Source organism: Gymnoscopelus braueri, assembly GCF_963280865.1.
Source record: "Gymnoscopelus braueri genome assembly, chromosome: 10".
In the NCBI taxonomy this organism is placed as follows: Eukaryota; Metazoa; Chordata; class Actinopteri; order Myctophiformes; family Myctophidae; genus Gymnoscopelus; species Gymnoscopelus braueri.
In genome coordinates, this window is record NC_137611.1 from 694697 (window position 1) to 713837 (window position 19141).

Genomic DNA, 19141 nt, shown 5'->3' on the forward strand with positions numbered 1-19141 from the left:
CCTCTGCCCTGGTGTCTATTTGCTGCTCAGTGCTTACATCCGGCTTAAAGCCCGCCTCGTGTATCCGGTGTGTTTTTCCGTTCTCATTACATTAAGACACGCTGTCTGTTTCCGTATCCGCTCTCAGACCGGATATGCAGATGGTAAAGTGAATCTGACCAATCACACAGCTCGACGTCAGACGTCAGAAGACTCTGTGTTGCCAGGTTTTGGCGAGAGATACAAGCATCCAGGGTCTATGAAAACCAGCCCCCAAAAAGTAAGCAACTATTAATGAAAAACTATTATAAATACAAATAAAATAAAATGTAGGAAACTTATTCAACATAAATACGTATAGCCTTTAAAATAAAATAAAAATATATGTATCAGACCCCCATCCACACACACACACACACACACACGGTGGTCCTCGAGGACCCCCAGGGGTCCTTGAGGGAGTTCCAGGGGTCCCCAGATAAAAAAGTAGATAGTTAGGAACCAAATGGACCTGTGACTCTGAGAGTGTACACATGGAACATGTGTACACTCTCAGTCTTTTCAAACGGGGGTCTGCGGGCTAATAAGTGTCAATTTGGGGGTCCTTTGGGGGTCCTGTGGCCTTGGCTTAGAGGGTCCTTTGGCGGTCCTTTGGGGGTCCTTTGGGGGTCCTTTGGCCTTGGCTTAGAGGGTCCTTTGGCCTTGGCTTAGAGGGTCTTTTGGGGGTCCTTTGGGAGTCCTTTGGCCTTGGCTTAGAGGGTCTTTTGGGGGTCCTTTGGGAGTCCTTTGGCCTTGGCTTAGAGGGTCCTTTGGCGGTCCTTTGGGGGTCCTTTGGCCTTGGCTTAGAGGGTCCTTTGGGGGTCCTCTGGGGGTCCTTTGAGGGTCCTTTGGGGGTCCTCTGGGGGTCCTTGACATGAAAAGGTTTGAGAACCACTGAATCAATGTATAGAAGACATGTGTAGTTCTCCACATCACCCACTAGATGTCAGCATAACAGCTACATGGAGCTGAAAGCTGAGAATGAATCTTTAAAAACTAAACTTTACTTCAGTTCAAACTTTAAGCTGTTTATGTTTCCCCCACTTCACCAGAGGTCTTCACCAGAGGTCTTCAACAGGGGGTCCAGGGCCTGGGGGGTCGAGTTACTACGGGGGGGGGGGGGGGGTGTATATAAATTCTATATATTTTTGGACGACTTAATAATTTGTCGGCAATACTTTGCCACGCTTTCTCCCTGGATCTATATTTATTGCGGCCTTGTTTCCTTTCTTGCTTATTATACATTTTACTTCCTCATATGATTCCATGAGCGGCTGCAGTGCTGCTGTTCAGCCACAGAGAAGAACGCCGCTCTGGTTTTGGGCTCCATGATTGGTCAAGGTCAAGGATTCTGCTATCGACTTTCACGGTCAGAAATCTCCGAACTCAAATTTATCTCGACACTTGCTAAGAGACTTTCTCATGGAATAAACCTTTTTCTATCATAATTTGGCTTAATTAATTTATGTTTGTCTACAGACAGTTGCTGTTTTTATTAGAGATTCTCAGAGCTATCAGAATATAGTCTGTTTTATCACATCTACTAAACAGAAACCAATCAATAAGAATCAATGAATGGGACTAGCCGTTTTAGAATCAACTTTTATTCATAGTTACTCTAAACAAAATTATCAAAATGTTCCATTGTGCTTTAAGGAAGTATTACAATTACTCAATCAAGTCAATTTTATGGATCTTCTTTCTAATGGAACTTAACAGCAGGTCAACACCGATAAACCATTCACCCATTAATTACCCCACGAGCAAGCACCGTTAATATCAACTTAATATCTCTAGTAACATTGTATTATGCATTATTATCAACTTAATATCTCTAGTAACATTGTATTATGCATTATTATCAACTTAATATCTCTAGTAACATTGCATTATGCATTATTATCAACTTAATATCTCTAGTAACATTGTATTATGCATTATTATCAACTTAATATATATGGTATATTGTGCATTTATAAAGCGCTTTTATCCAAAGCGCTTTACATAGATTGCTCATTACATTCACACATTCACCCAGTATTATGCATTACTACCAACTTAATATCTCTAGTAACATTAGCAGCATACTCAGTTACTTGCTAATTACAACATCATTTATTGTGTCATTTCTGCATGAAGGTGAACTTTAACCTCTCTTACAACATGCTTGCTTATCATTTATCACTCAATGGAGGTATGGTCCTCATCATAAGAGTAATCATAAGATGTATCAATATGGTCATTAGACCTTTTCTCATTAATCCAGTCCACATATCTGTAGACGTTGGCGTAGACACCAGGCCTGTTGCTCACATCACATCGAGGACCCCAGCTCACCAAACCAGTGACGTAGTGAATCCCACCCTGTTCACACATCAGAGGACCACCTGAATCACCCTGTAAAGACAACCAGTTTAATACAGAGTCATTATAAATACTTTAACCAGAATAGATAGATAGAATACTTAATTGGCAGTTTATTGATGTAACTACAAAGGACATTATTAAAGCCTAAATGCCAACACTCACTGAGTGGCTTCCTCTTGGCCTATAAGATGCACACACTGGGATACACAACATGGATTGATATCTAACACATCCTTCATCAATCAAGTATCGCCCTGTATCTGTTCTGTGTTCAGTTTCTAAATCCATAGAACAATTCATATCAGGAACGATATCTCCATTCAAGAACTCATCTCCTCCCTGTCCCTTTGCCAGCCTGTAGCTTAGAGTGGAGGAGAAGGTCTCTCTTATAAAACTGTATATGGTTCACAGTATTGTAAATAACGCTGCTCCCAAATATTTATGCAACTACTTTTCCAGGGTCAGGGATGTTCATAACTATCCCACCAGAGGTAGCTCCACTAATTGTGTGCCATGCATGCATGTTTAAATCTTGTATGGGAAATGACAAGTTTTGTATTCTGCAGCAGTCATGTTGAATGGTTTTCCTGCAGACATCAAGTGGTTAGCTTTAAGTCCTCTCGAAAAAGGCTGCGGAATGGCAGTTTGTCCAGATCATACTTTTATTTATCTTGTGAGAATCAATGGAACCACAATGGAAATAAGACCTAGGGCTTTTTTTTGTGTTATCCTTTTGACTACGACTGTGCACTTTTGTGTTGTTGTACATTTGCTTTGGTCAATAAGTGGGTAGGTGAGTAGGTAGGTAGGTAGGTAGAGGTAGATAAATAAATATATCTAATTATTTACATCATTTGATTATTCAGCATATAGAGTTGTGAAGTGTGTAGTTCTAACAGCCCAGACATGTCGGTTCTGAAGTTTCTGATTCTGTAAATCTGGTCTGATTTCTCCATCACTCTGCTTTCATCTGAGCTCCTCTACTCTGGTCTGATTTCTCCATCACTCTGCTTTCATCTGAGCTCCTCTACTCTGGTCTGATTTCTCCATCACTCTGCTTTCATCTGAGCTCCTCTACTCTGGTCTGATTTCTCCATCACTCTGCTTTCATCTGAGCTCCTCTACTCTGGTCTGATTTCTCCATCTCTCTGCTTTCATCTGAGCTCCTCTACTCTGGTCTGATTTGATTTCTCCATCACTCTGCTTTCATCTGAGCTCCTCTACTCTGGTCTGATTTGATTTCTCCATCTCTCTGCTCTCATCTGAGCTCCTCTACTCTGGCCTTTCTCTCTGCTCATAGACATATATAAGGTAGACAGACGCCTGCTCTGGCTCTGAGGCGTCTGTATCTCAGGCGCCATATTGGAGGGGGGGGGGGGGGGCTTCCGCGTGCGTCACAGAAGGGAACGTTCGGTAGGCCAATCAGTGGCAGGTGGGGGCGGGACAACTAGATTCTGACAAGTCCCGGAAAAGACGTGCTGTGATTGGCCAGTAGTCAACACGCTGTGATTGGTCACTTTGAGTGGCAGCGTGCCCCCTGTAATTTGGCGGCCACGATACAGGTCGCCTCCGTCAGTCATGTGACTCTGCTCCTCACTGCCACACACACACACACACACACACACACACACACTCACTTGGCAGGCGTCAACTCCTCCCTTCATGTATCCTGCACAGATCATGCCGTCATCCAGTCGGCTTCCATAGACACGTGGATCCATGCAGCTCTGCTTAGAGATCAACGGAGCCTTGCCTCCCAACAGTCTGTTTGAACGTTTGTTATTCCCTGAGTTTCAAGAACACAGAGAGGAAAAAGAGACAAAGAGAGACAAACTTGACACATGCTGCAAAATGTTACTTACAAAATAAATGTAAACTTATGTTTCCATTGGTAAAGAAATAGATTGATTAAAGAATAGAGGGGAATAGATGAGACAGGAACCTTTATGAGGAGGAAATAGTTTTATCTCAGACATGATTCACTGTCACACAGAAGTTGTGTTGGTGAGAGAGATACAGCAGAGCTGTTCATTACAGCTGTTCAATACAGCTGTTCAGTACAGCTGTTCAGTAGAGCTGTTCATTACAGCTGTTCAATACAGCTGTTCAGCAAAGCTGTTCAGCACAGCTGTTCAGCACAGCTGTTCAGCACAGCTGTTCATTACAGCTGTTCAGCACAGCTGTTCAGCACAGCTGTTCAGCACAGCTGTTCAGTACAGCTGTTCTGTTCAGCACAGCTGTTCAGTACAGCTGTTCAGTACAGCCAGACAGATTCCAATGATTCATCAGTGATGTCACTGTCATACAATAGAATTTGTCAGACTCAACCTTTCTCCTACGTGTATAACAGCCTGGTGACGTGAGGTTTGAGACTCAGCGTTGCCTGCACATATTTGTACATCCAAATACTTGCTGCCGGGCCGAATCTCTGTTATTCAACTGTTTTTATTTTCTTTAATAAATCAGTGCTTTTAGAACACCCTTTAAGTCTGTGTGTGTGTTTTACACATTTTGAACAAAGCTCTTCTGACTAAACCTCCTAACTCCATTGGATCATCAAACTGTTGGTCAAACCTCCGAACTCCAACTCAGGTTTATTATCCGTCTGACTTTGTCATTCGGTGTGATGACCCCTTCACTACATTTGTGGTCATAGGTTTTGTTCTGTGTTTGGTTTGCATTTGGTCCTAATGAGTGGTTCTTTTCTGTCCTGTGTAGGAGGAGAGGGCCAGCCTGCCAGGGGTGTGTCTATGGGATGAGACACACCTGACTCCACTCATCCCTGGAGTATTTAAGCAGGCCAAAATCATTCCCTCTCTCTCCTACCAGGCAACAGTTTTGTTTGGTTGCTTTTTCACTTGCACATACACTACACTTTCACACATCCATACATGCACTACACTACTGATACCACTGACTACTCACACCAAGTTGTACATTTTTGTAAAGTTTGTTGGTTTTAGTTATAATAAAATAACTTTAAAGTTAAATCCTGTGTGTTGTCTCCCACTTTTGTCATGATTTGAGTCAGTTCATGACATATGGTATGAGGTTGATTCAGATCAGTGATAATGTGTAGATAGATACATACCAGTGAATCAGATCAGTGTAATGTGTAGATAGATACATACCAGTGATTCAGATCAGTGTAATGTGTAGATGGATACATACCAGTGATTCAGATCAGTGTAATGTGTAGATAGATACATACCAGTGATTCAGATCAGTGTAATGTGTAGATAGATACATACCAGTGATTCAGATCAGTGTAATGTGTAGATAGATACATACCAGTGATTCAGATCAGTGTAATGTGTAGATGGATACATACCAGTGATTCAGATCAGTGTAATGTGTAGATAGATACATACCAGTGATTCAGATCAGTGTAATGTGTAGATGGATACATACCAGTGATTCAGATCAGTGTAATGTGTAGATAGATACATACCAGTGATTCAGATCAGTGTAATGTGTAGATAGATACATACCAGTGATTCAGATCAGTGTAATGTGTAGATAGATACATACCAGTGATTCAGATCAGTGTAATGTGTAGATAGATACATACCAGTGATTCAGATAAGATGTTGCACGTCTGCACATTCTGCAGTGGAGCACACTCCCGCCCCACCTGTCCCCACAATCCCACCAAGCCCTCAGCCAGCTGACTAACGGAGCACCTCGTCACTCCCATTAACATCCCCACCATAGCCTTAGAATTAGCCTCCCACCCGGTTTTTCATAGACGGCCTCAACCACGTTTTCTCCCCCGGCCTCATCACACACCCAGACACATCCCACACCTGCAACAACCTACAATCTGCCATAACCGACCCGGACACCGTCGACACCTTAATCACCAAGGAAGTCGACCAGGGCTTTATGATAGGCCCCTTCACTTCCCCCCCATTCCCCACCTACAGAATCAGCCCCGTTGGCATAGCCACTCGGAAATAGGTAAGAAAAGGTTAATCGTAGACCTCTCATCCCCCCACGGTTCCTCAGTCGCCAGCATTAACAGCCTCATCCCCAGTTCAGATTTCTCCCTCCAATATTCCACCGTCGCTCACGCCATCTCCCTCATCCGTCTAGCCGGCCGCAGGGCCTGGCTTGCCAAAGCCGACATTACGTCGGCTTTCAAAGTGCTCCCCCTCCACCCAGACTCCTGGCACCTGTTCGGAGTCTGCTGGAGGGGGAAGTACTACTTCGCTGTCAGACTCACCTTTGGCTGCAAAAGCAGCCCTAAGCTGTTCGACAACCTCTCAGAGCTGCTCTGCCGGATTCTCCTGAATAATTATAAAATCCCATTCCTCGTCCACCTCCTAGACGACTTTCTATCCGTCAACTTTCCATCATCCCCCCCCCCGCACGTACTCTGCTTTCAATCAAAACGGCCTTTACAGCTCTCGGCGTTCCCCTCGCCGAGGACAAAACAGAGGGCCCCGCCACTAGCCTCGAATTCCTCGGCATTAACCTAGACACCATCACCTTCCAAGCCTCACTCCCCCTGGAAAGATTACACAGGATCACCCTAATCATTGGCAACTTCGCAGACACCCCCTCGAGCACCAAGCAGCAACTCCTCTCACTCCTAGGTCACCTCAATTTCGCCACCAGCATCATCCCCCAAGGCCGCTCATTCATCTCTCACCTCCTCTCACTAGCCTCCTCCGTTCCAGCCCTCCATAATCAAGTCACCATCTTCCCCGGAATGTAAAATGGAGCTCTGCCTCTGGCACAATTTATTACAGAATTGGAACGGCATTAGTTTCTTTTACGACGATTTCCACTCCTCACCAGAGGACCTACAACTATTCACAGACGCCGCCCCCTCCGTAGGCTACGGAGGGTATTACCAAGGCAGATGGTTCGCGGAGGAATGGCCGGAGGAGATGTTAGATCCCCAGTGCGACTCCGGCCATTCCTCCGCTATGTTTGAGCTCTACCCAATTGTGGTAGCGGCTTCCCTTTGTGGACCAGCCGCTCCGTCCTAATACACACTGACAACCAAGCCACCGTCAACATCATAAACAAAGGTCGCTCCTCCTCACTCCCCATCATGGCACTCCTCCGTCGACTTACCTGGATCACCGTCACTCACAATTTTATCATCCGCGCCGCCCACGTCCCCGGTCACCTCAACACTATCGCTGACTCACTTTCTCGTTCTCTCTTGCAGAAATTCGGGCACTTGGCTCCAGAAGCAGACTCCCATCCCACTCCGGTACCTCCATATTCGCACATGACCTTCCCCTGAATCACTCGCTCGGCTATCTCATCCTCCACGCACAACAAGCCATCCTGCCTGGAAGAACTTCCAGCTGTTCCATGCCACCTTCGCCCTGCACTTCCCGTCACTAGACCTGGGCACTCTCACATCATACATCAGCCACTGCCACTACTCCCGGTCCATGCACTCATCCACCATCCGAGTTTACATGTCCGGCATCAATTTCATTGTCAAACACCTCACCGGCGCCGCTCACCCCTTTCACGTGCACCCGCACGTCACACTGCTGCTTAAAGGCATCAAACGCCACAAGCCTCACCACCCTCCTAGCCGTCAACCCCTCACAGACAACATCCTCGACAACTGCATCACCGTCCTCCGTTCCGGTCACTCAGACCCACTCACCAACTCCACACTCGAGTCCCTATTCCTCCTGGCGTTCTACGGATTCCTCTGCTGCTCCGAATTCACATCCACCAACACTAGGTTCGACCCAGCTCGCCACCCCTGTCTGTCCGACCTATCCATACTCAGCCCATCCACCCTCATCTACACCCTCAAGCACAGTAAGACTGACCAGTTCGGAACATCCACCCCCATTCACCTATTCAAACTAGACTCACCCCTCAGCCCATACGAACCACTCGTCCGCCACCTCTCCATCCGACAGTCACAAAACGCCTCACCATCCGACCCTCTGTTTATCTCAGAATCCGGTTCCGTAGTCACTCGCACCTGGTTCCACCACCACCTCCTCTCCGTTCTCACCAAAGCCGGCTACGCCGCCGACCACTTCTCGGGCCACTCATTCCGCATAGGCGCAGCCTCCACAGCCTCCCGGAAAGGCGTCCCCGAACACATCATACAAATCCTGGGTAGGTGGTCATCACAAGCACCACACTTACATACGCTCCAACTCCCACGACCTCCTCCAAGCCCACATCGCACTCATCCGTTGAAATACTGCACCATTTTTTGGGGTCTCGGCGCGACCAGGTCGCCGACAGACCACGGGCCCCAAAGCCAAAGTACCCAGGGTCCATGCCCCAGACCGCCCAGCCCCCCGCCCACTCCTCTCCATCCCTCCTCCCTACCTCCCCTCTTCCCCTTTCATCCCCCTCCCCATCACCTCCATCAGGCCCCTCATCCCACCACTCATCCCTCCCTCCTCCCCTTCACCCACTCACTTAGTCGCCGCCCAACCACATCATCCCGCCTCCATCCTACCACCTTCATCTCACTACATCCTCCACCCATCTCACTACATCCTCCACCCATCCTCCACCCCTCTTCCCTTTCCCCCCTTCACGCCCACCTTCCTCACACACTCCCAACAACGGGACCCCCTACAACCCCTCATCCCCATCAGGCCCCCGACCACGCCTTTCACACTAAGGCGCCCCTTCTCCTCAACCCAACAACCCCCTAACCCCATCTTCCTCCCACAGTGGCACCACACACAATCAATGCATTCCCCTGTCTCCATTCCAACCAACAATTCAATTCAATAAATACAACACAATCGATTCTCTGTTTGATAGTGTGGTCTTTGCTAGTAGATAGATACATACCAGTGATTCAGATCAGTGTAATGTGTAGATAGATACATACCAGTGATTCAGATCAGTGTAATGTGTAGATAGATACATACCAGTGATTCAGATCAGTGGTAATGTGTAGATAGATACATACCAGTGATTCAGATCAGTGGTAATGTGTAGATAGATACATACCAGTGATTCAGATCAGTGGTAATGTGTAGATAGATACATACCAGTGATTCAGATCAGTGTAATGTGTAGATAGATACATACCAGTGATTCAGATCAGTGTAATGTGTAGATAGATACATACCAGTGAATCAGATCAGTGTAATGTGTAGATAGATACATACCAGTGAGACCCCATCCAGAGACCACACACTCCTTGCCATCAGGGAAGAGCTGGTTTGGCAGACAGGCAGTTTTAACATGGCGGGTTTCCACGGCACAGAGAGGACTTTGGGTGACATTCAGCTGAAGTAAAGCTGACACACAGAATGGTTCATTAGCATATCTGACAACAATTTACAATTTAAGCATTTAGCAGACACTCTTAATCCATTAGTGATTTACAGTAAGCAAGGTAAACACAAGGTAATACATCAAATACATAGAGACAGAGTAGTGCCTCAATAATCTAGGATCATAGATAAACCAATGACCAGATTCAGATTCACTTTATTGTCACTTAGACTGGTTAGGTACATACAAGTGAAGAACGCACGCTCGGAAGCTCCAATAAAACAACCTAAAACACTTGCACAATAAAAACAGGGCAAGAATATCAATCAATGAAAGTGCATAGTGCAAAAGAGGGTTATTGCACAGTCACTTTTCACCGTTATGTAACAGTCTGATGGCCTGTGTGGAAAAAAAAAGTTCCTCAACCTGCTAGTGTGCGCTATTATGGGGGGATCTTGTATCCCTACACTCTTTTGGTCTTTAGAGGAGAGAAGAGTCTTCTATGGGGGGCTTTAATGATCCTCAGGGATTTGTTGAGGCAGCTCTGGGTGAAGAGTTCCTCCAGACTATACAGCTCTGGGTGTAGAGGTTCTCCAGACTTTTTGACGACTGCAGTGACATGGCAGTCCCAAGTCAGGTCCTTCTCAATATTCATCCCCAGGTATTTGAACTGCTAGAACTGGGGGCGGTCCGTCAGGAAGTCCAGGATCCAGTCATACAGTCAGGGGTGAGCTCTAGGGGGTCGGCGACCCCTTAGTTCTGACAGGGCTGGGGGCTCACGCATGCTCCACATGCACGCACCGTCAGCGGCGGTCTTTAACACCTTAAAGTTTAAACAATAGCCTCTCAAGGTTCGCGCCGTCAGCGGCGAGCCGTTCTCAATAGCCTCTACCTGGCTGCTTTGCATAACATTAGGCTAATCGAGAAAAGCCATGGACTTGAATTGAATGTGTTACATTCCTCTCACAATGAGAGACAACAGTCTCTGCACTGCAGAGTGTGAAGGGGATCGCTTAGCAGAGGACCCAGTTCTCTGAGACAAGACAAAGACAAGTTGTCTGACTATTTTAACTACTTATGTGTGGGTGAGTCTATGTAAAGGGCTTTTATATAAAACTAAAAGGAAAATAAAATAATTAATTAATTTAAACAAAAATAAAACAAATTAACAATGCAACAAAATAATAAGAAATATAATTACATTAATTATCACATGTTGAATACAGTATTTCAACTAGCACTGAGCTGAGTGGCTATGTGCACGTGCCCGCGCGCGTGCACGTGCCGTGACGTCATAAAATAGAGCCCCCATAAGAATTGGGCCGTGAGGAGGACATGGGCGATGGCATCTTCTGTGCTCCTGTTGGCTCGATACGCAAATTGCAGGGGGTCAAGGGGGGGGGGAAGCATGGGGCGTATGAGTCCTTTAAACAGGCTCTCTGTGAACTAGTTCAGATGTTCTGACTGTGAAAGGTTTTTCCTTGACATCTAGGGAGTGCACTTACAAAGTTTTACACAGATCGGTGCAGTTATAGGTAAAAACACAACTTGGCCTGTTATAGCGCCACCATGAGGCTGATTCGAAAACAAATCTAGTGGCATTTCTTCCTTGGCCTAGTGGGAATATACGTGCAATTTTGTACGGAAATTGCGCGCTATGGCATTTTGTTCAAAACAGAGCACTCCTGCAAACTTTGGAAGCCATTCTTAGCCAATCAAGATGGAATATGAAAAATCTGAAAGACTCGTTTCGATTAATGACTATAGAGATACTGTGTACCGATTTGTATGACGTTTAGACAACATCTGTAGGAGTACTGTCAAAAAATGTGTTCTGCAAAAAAGCGACCAGAAGGCAGGCACGCGCACACACAGGCCCACCAGAAGGCTGCTGAGAACAATTTGGGGCAGAGGTTCTGAATTGGTATCCAGGGTGTGTGTGTGCACAGTTTAGCTGCGATCAAGCAGGGATGGACGGACGGACGGACGGACGGACGGACGGACGGGCGCGCGCGCACGCACGCACGCACGCACGCACGCACACACGTATGTCAATTCATGGCCTTACCAATGTCACTATGAGAAGCGTAAAGATGACCATCAGAGAACCTTGATTGCCTGTAATCCCGGTGAACGATGGCTCTCCCCACAGGGATGACCTGGTCAGAGTCTTCATTTCTCGTAATGTAAACTCCCCCCAAGACCACCTGCATGTCCTTGGACCTGTTGTGACTACTGAACAAACATTGTTAAATAAAAGTCAATCTTCTTTCAAACCAGATAGATATATAGATAGCAGAGGTTACGTTAGGTCGGTAATTGCCTGTTTTAGCCGATTGTTTTTGCTCGGGTTTCTTGTATCCTTTTCTGATCTAACTGCCGGGGGGTCGTTAAAACAATAGGACGATGGTGTCGGCCGATGTAAACATTGGAGACACGACCTTGGGATGCACAGCACTGTGCGAGAAAAACAAACCCCTGTATTTGGTCACGGGACACAGGACGTGGGGAGAACCATCAGTGGTATTCAGTGGTTTTCAGTGGTTTTCCAGGAAAGGAGATTCTGGTAGAAGCGGATGGACGCGCCGTGGGGACACTGTCTGGATTGGTACGTGATGCGCGGGGAGCGTCCAGGACACAAGAGAAGAGCTTCTCTCTTTCAAGGGACAACATTCTGTGTCACCCAAGGATGTTATTCTTGAACTGATGGTTGAAAGGAGTGGTAGAAGTTAAATCACGTGAGGGAGAAGCGAGAACAGAGGGAAAACATTTATCTTCGTGACCATTCGTTGGTCGTAATCAGTGTTAACATTTTTTATTTAGTTTAGTTATAGTCTTTTGAAAAATAAATACATTTTGATTTAGTTTTAGTCATATTTTAGTCATCTGAAAAGTTTTAGTTTTAGTCTAGTTTTCTACAGCAAGGGTCTCGCTTATCTGCCGCCCTGGTGTTCTCTGCTGCCGAATACTGCGCCCCAGTCTGGAGTAGAAGCCCACATGTGAAGAAGGTTGATCCTATCATCAACAATGCCCTTCGGATCATAACTGGCTGCTTGAAGCCCACCCCGTGTCCTACCTGCCAGTCCTAGCGGGAATTGCCCCGGCCGGTGTCCGACGAGAGGCCGCTACCCTCGCACTTGCAAGGAAAGCCTAAGAACAAGACAGACATATCCTGCACGAAGCAACAACTAACAGTACGTTTTAACAGCGGGCGACTCTCGGGCGATCCCGGGCGACATCGTCCAAAAGATAAAGAAAATCCATCTTTCATCGCCCCCCCCGCCCACTTCGCCAGTAGTCGCCGGCTCTCATAGACATATAATGCACTTCCGGAAAATACTATCCTGATCGCCCGCTGATCGCCCGCTGTTAAAACGCACCGTAAGGCAGCGTCCCCAAGCAGACACAAGTCCGGTCACCCCTACAACAGGACAGCACCAGAGATGCTTGGTTCCATCCCTGAGGACCTGTCTACATCTACAAGGGCATGGCTAGCAACTTCCTGGAAGCAGGAATGGGAGTCGGCTGAGCCCACACGTCTGGCACCATCACATCCAAGACCCGGGAGATGGAGTTGAAGGAGAACATCTACCACGCCGGCATTGGACCCTGCTGAACCGCCTCCGTACTGGGGTTGGTCGCTTCAAATCGTCCATGAAGGAGTGGGGCCTGGCAGACAGCGCATTATGGGAGTGTGGCGAGCCTGAGCAGACTGCCGAACATATAATCACCACCTGTCCTCTGTACAGACCTCCTTCTGAGGCTGACCTCTTCCAAGTGGGACCAGAGACGAGCGCGTGGCTTTGTGACACCGAGCTGGACATATGACGACGATACACGAAAGAAGAAGACGAAGGGCAGACAGACAGACAGAGAAGAGTGATGGGCTGAAGAAGAGAGGGGGGGCATAGCAGTCTACATTAACAAAGACTGGTCTTCAGGATATGGAGTAATAAATGGATATGGGCTACAGTGTAACTCAGACATAGAGCTATTGGTGTCATCCTGTGAGTTCTTGTGCGTTGTCCTGGTGATGGTTTATTGTCCACCCAGCGGTAGTGTTGAAGGCCCTGTGTGTGCCTTCAACACCGTCCTGCTTGTGGAGAAGCTTGCAGTGCTGCAGGAGGACCACGACATGCTGGCATGGATCACAGAATATACTGCAGGGCTGTTGGTCGGATGTGCTAGTTGGACAAATGAGTACAAGGACCTCCTCTGGCCTCCAGGGAGTGTGTGCACAGTTTCACGTCGATCGGGCCAACGGTGTCAAAGATTAGCTGTTCACAGACATGGACGGACGCATGGACACACAGACAGGGGCAAAAACATAGTCTCGGCCACGCCTTAGGCCTGGCGGAGACCATGATATGTCCACAATGCATTATAGGCTTCATAGAAGCTGGTACCATTAAGTTAATTGCAGTGCATCTTAATAAGCCTGTAGTGGCCTTTATATACGTGTCATCATGTCCAATGTACTTGTGCTTTGTCACCCTCTACTGGAGGAGAGGAGAGGATAAGAACCTGGCCAACAGAGGACCAGGTCTGTTTTTTGTTGTTGCTGCTTCTATTCTGAGTTACATTAAAGTCTCTTTATTTTATGTTTGAGCATAAAAAAGCGTGGAACTAATGGATATGGAATACACCTTTTACTCTTGGACATTCCTCATTTCTTTGTTATTATCGTTTGCAGCTCAATGACAACCTACTGTTCCGTCCAGATCCCACTGGTTGATAAATGCTGAATGAACTCAAAGTCATTATGGCTTCAGGACATATTTGTCTAAAAGAATCCAGAGGCAGGGTGTTTTCTGTCATTGCATATTACCGCGTGTGTTATCCAACTTCTGGAGGAACTCTGTAAACTGCCTGACTCATCTAGCCAGCCTGAGTATATTTTCTTGTATTACCAGGTAGCTGTACTTTGCTTAAAAGTATCAGTGCTGTATGGTTAGTTTTGCCTGCCCCCGAATCCTTCGCTCTTCTATCCCCTGATACCGCCACAAATCTTCTTTTCTCTACTCTATCCTCTTCTCTGGACCATCTGTTCCCTCACCACCAGGCCTGCACGCCAAACTCCACCTGCCCCCTGGTTGTCGGACTCAGTGCGGACTGAGAGACGGAGCTGAGAGCGGCTGAGCGCAAATGGAGAAATGGCAACCTGCCGGAGGATCTTCTTACCTTCCAATCTCTCCTTTCTACTTTTTCCTCCTCTCTATCTGCTGCTAAAACTGCTTTCTTCTGCACCAACCCTAAAAAAACCCTTTGAAAATTTCTCCTCTCTCCTCGTCCCTCCTCCCTGACGATTTTGCCAACTTCTTTGACAAGAAGGTGAACAATATCCAATCCATCTTCTCTCCCCCCGGCTGGTGCCCTGCACAGTACCCACACCCGTCTGTCTGCCTTCCACCCCTCCCTCTCTACCTTCATCTACTCCCCCCCCCCCCTCTCCATCCCACTTTTCTCCCCTTTCCTTCTCCTTGTTACCTCTAGTCGCCCCACCTCATGCTCCCTGGACCCGGTCCCATCCAGTCTGCTGCAATCCACTGTACCTGAACTCCTTCCCTTCCTGACCCACCTTATTAACACCTCTCTGACATCTGGCTACTTTCCCTCTACTTTCAAGACTGCCAGAGTCACCCCCCTCCTGAAGAAACCGACACTTGACCCCTCTGAGATCAAGAACTATAGACGGGTTTCCCTTCTATCCTTCCTATCCAAAACTCTTGAACGTGCTGTCTTCAAACAACTGTCCTCGTACCTCCACCAGAACAACCTCCTGGACTCCAACGAGTCTGGGTTCAATGTGGGTCACTCGACCGAGACTGCTCTCCTGGCAGTGACGGAGTCGCTCCATGCCGCTAGAGCGAACTCTCTCTCTCTCTCTCTCCTCCGTCCTGATACTCCTGGACCTGTCCGCAGTGTTTGACACGGTGAACCATCAGATCCTCCTCTCCACCCTCGAGGGGATGGGTGTCTCAGGCTCTGCACTCTCCCTGTTTGCATCGTACCTGACGGGTCGCTCCTACCAGGTGATGCTGAGAGGGTCTGTGTCAGAACAGGCTCACTACTGGGGTTCCCCAAGGCTCGGTACATCTCTTGGTGCTGTCATCCACTCCCATGGCTTTTCCTACCACTGCTATGCCGATGACACCCAGCTGATCCTGTCATTCCCCCCCGCATCCAGTTTAAAACCCTGGTGCTAGCCTATAGGGCAGTGAAAGGAACAGCTCCTTCTTACCTCCGGGCTATGGTCGAGGCTTACACCCCTGCCCGACCACTTGGGTCTGCTGCCTCAGGGCGACTGGTTGCTTCGTCGCTCAGTGGTCCTTCTGTCCAATCTACACGGTCACAGCTTTTTTCTGTTCTGGCCCCACAGTGGTGGAATGAACTCCCCACTGATGTCAGGACAACAGAGTCACTGATGTCAGGACAGCAGAGTCACTGCCCATCTTTCACCGCAGGCTGAAAAAAACACTACCCTTCCTCTTCGCCTTACCTACTTGTTAACTAGTTTTACAAGCTCTTGTTTTATTGATTCATTGGATTTTGTTTAAGAAAGTAGGTAGCTTATATATTGCACTTTTACTTTAGCGCTATGTATACTCTTAGCTGCTTGTTTTAGAAGAGAATGCACTTAAGACTTCTGGTGATTAGTAGTTTCCTTCCCTACCTATGTTGAATGCACTTATTGTAAGTTGCTTTGGATAAAAGCGTCTGCTAAATTGACTGTAATGTAATGCAATGTAATGTAATATACCATAAAATAGTAATTCAGTGCAGCTTACATGCAGTGAGCAGCAGTGAGGACCCAACAGGATGCAATGAGGACGCCTCCACATACATGGGTGAACGGTTCTGATGAGCCAGTGGTTCTGCGCTGCAGAGACACCTGCCATGGATGATGTCCAGGAAGAGACCCGCTGCCTCCGACGATCCTGGTCGTATCACCAGACTCAGGTCTGCCACACTGGGAGAACAGGGCTGGACAAGATGGAGACATAACATGAGCTAGAGAGAACAGTCTGTGTGTGTGTATGTGTGTGTGTGTGTGTGTGTGTGCGTGTGTGTGTGTGCATGTGCGTGTATTTAATGAGTATGTGTAAATAAACCTTTACAGGGATATTTCACTTTCAAACATGTTTAGTGTCATTTTAATGTCTAATCAGGCTTTTGTGAGCACATCAGACAGTTTTTAAGTTGCTTGATTCAGTATTTAGATATTCGATATTCATTTTATGATACACGACCCCTTCCAATACAAACCCATTGTAACATCAAACTCCATTTTAACCATGTTAGATTCAGATGACCTTTTTCATGTATCATTATTTTTTGTTTTTGTTTTCTTTTTCCCAAAAAATTATACAAAAATAACTGAAATGTGTCTCCTCACACATTAGAAGGCCAATATCAGTCACCAGAACTGGTAAACATAAACCAATGTTTATTTATTTATTGTCAATAACTCAATCAATCAATCAAAAGGACATATAGATGGATAGATGTGTCCCAAGTAGGTGTTGGCTAGTACGTACTCTCGCATCACACGACAGACAGACAGACAAAATAAGAGACAGTATAGAATTGTGTCAATGCGTAAGTCATTGTTTGTTACCTGAACAGATCACCTCCAGTCTGTCCCTAGATCTACCAGACTGCATTGTTACACACTCCCTCAGTGAAGATTCAGACCCAACACAGGAAGATGTAATAACCCATACGGGTTCACGTTTAGAACCAGTCCAATCTCTTGAAACAGCAGAGCCACAGTCTAACTGTTTACACACTACAGTTGACGACTCCATGTTCCAGTCTGACGTAGAATCAGCCGCTGGTCTCCATTCTTCCTGATGTTTCACCTCCAGTATACCAGAACATTTACTGGTTCCTCCCATCAACCTGACATCACCAGACTCTATACAGAGACAATAGAATAAACAGTACAAGGCAATATTACTTTGATTAGAGGAAAAACCTGAGATTTCGTTGTTTGTTCATGTTTGTTTACCTGCTGTGTGGACTGTTGGTTGAACCTGGAGAGCTGAAGAGAAAAATATCGAATTAATGAATATGAGTGTAATCAGTACATGGAACCTGTACAGCAGCAAACATACACGGTTGCCATGGTGATTTGACACGGTAACCTTCACCAACAAGGGAGCAGCTCATAGACTGTAAACAACATGGACTAAGAGCCGTGGTGTCAGCCATTGGTTTCTACAGACACGTATTGAAGCCTCTAGTTCAGTGAGTGAAACCATAGACAGGTATATCCTCCTTCGGCTCTGAGGCATTGGTATCTCGGCGCCATTTTAGAGTAGGCAAGCTTCCACGTGTGTCACAGAAGGGGGCGTTCGGTAGGCCAATCAGAGGTAGGTGGGGGCGGGTCTTTTCGTAAGAGGCAGCCGCACAGCAAAAGTCAGTTTGGCCAGTAGTCTACGCGCTGTGATTGGCCAGTAGTGAACGCGCTGTGATTGGCCAGTAGTCACTTTGAATGGTAGCTTGCCTACTCTAAAATGGCGACCGCGATACCAGTCGCTCCAACGAACTGCAGAGGCCAATGAGGGAAATAGGTTTCTATATCTATGAGTGAAACCACACCCAGTGTGAAGGGGAGCGAGGGGTGGGTCTTCACTCAGTAGAACCAATCACAAGCCAATCGGAATGGAATACGAAAAATCTTACTGATACATAATACTGAAAACATCTAATCAGGCACAGATGTATTTGGGGAGTTGCACCATGTCCCATGCAATCCAGAGGGGAAAAAAGGACAACATTTTGATGGTCCGACACACGGTTCAAGAATTATAGGCCAAAGCGTGAAGTGACCTGCTATAGCGCCACCATGAGGCTGATTGTGAACATTTGGAGTGGTAGTTCTTCCTTCGCCTACTGGGAGTGTTGTAACAATCACCCTTTAACTTTGCAAGGGGAAAAGTTAACTAAAGGATACGTTTTCAGCTGAATGACTTTATATTCAGCAGCTGAATAATTGATAAAGTAAATGGTAAATAAATAATACACTTCGGGATTGAAATACCGTCTCTGCTTATTTCCCTAACAAACTTTTTTAATTTTATTTTACAAACAATCAATAATGTGTTCACAAATCCCTCCCAACAAAAACTAAACACGCTTCAACAAATGATGCTGTTGTTTTGCTGTCTGTAAAAATAAATGAGAAAAAGAAAGTTTAGTTCACTTACACTGAACATCTAGATGGTATGGTGATGATCTCTGTGATCCATGTGTGTTTGTCACCTGACAGACGTACTGTCCAGAGTCTGCAGGAGACACATTGTCCTTCACCAGCTGAGGACCAGTGGAGATAGATCTGATGTCTCTGTACCAGGTGTAGATGTCTACTGGTGGGTTGGCATCACTGCTGCAGGTCAGAGTCACTTTGCTGCCCTCAACAACTTCTCCTGGTGGATTCACTGATACTGAGGGTTTTTCTGGAGGGCCTATGGAGGAATAAAGATGTTTACTGTAACCTAAAATAACTGCAGTATTT

General features: G+C 46.5%; 1 protein-coding gene across 1 annotated transcript; it reads right to left on the bottom strand.

The window, feature by feature from the left end:
- Nucleotides 1-2131: 2131 nt before the first annotated feature.
- LOC308092931 (hyaluronan-binding protein 2-like) lies at nucleotides 2132-17359 on the bottom strand. The gene is made up of 6 exons (XM_080439086.1): nucleotides 17240-17359; nucleotides 16410-16605; nucleotides 11690-11856; nucleotides 9513-9644; nucleotides 4023-4171; nucleotides 2132-2415 (listed from the first exon to the last, which is right to left on the bottom strand). Exons 1-6 carry the CDS (start codon nucleotides 17283-17285, stop codon nucleotides 2200-2202), a joined length of 906 nt encoding a protein of 301 aa, XP_080295212.1. The 5' UTR covers nucleotides 17286-17359; the 3' UTR covers nucleotides 2132-2199.
- Nucleotides 17360-19141: the final 1782 nt, after the last annotated feature.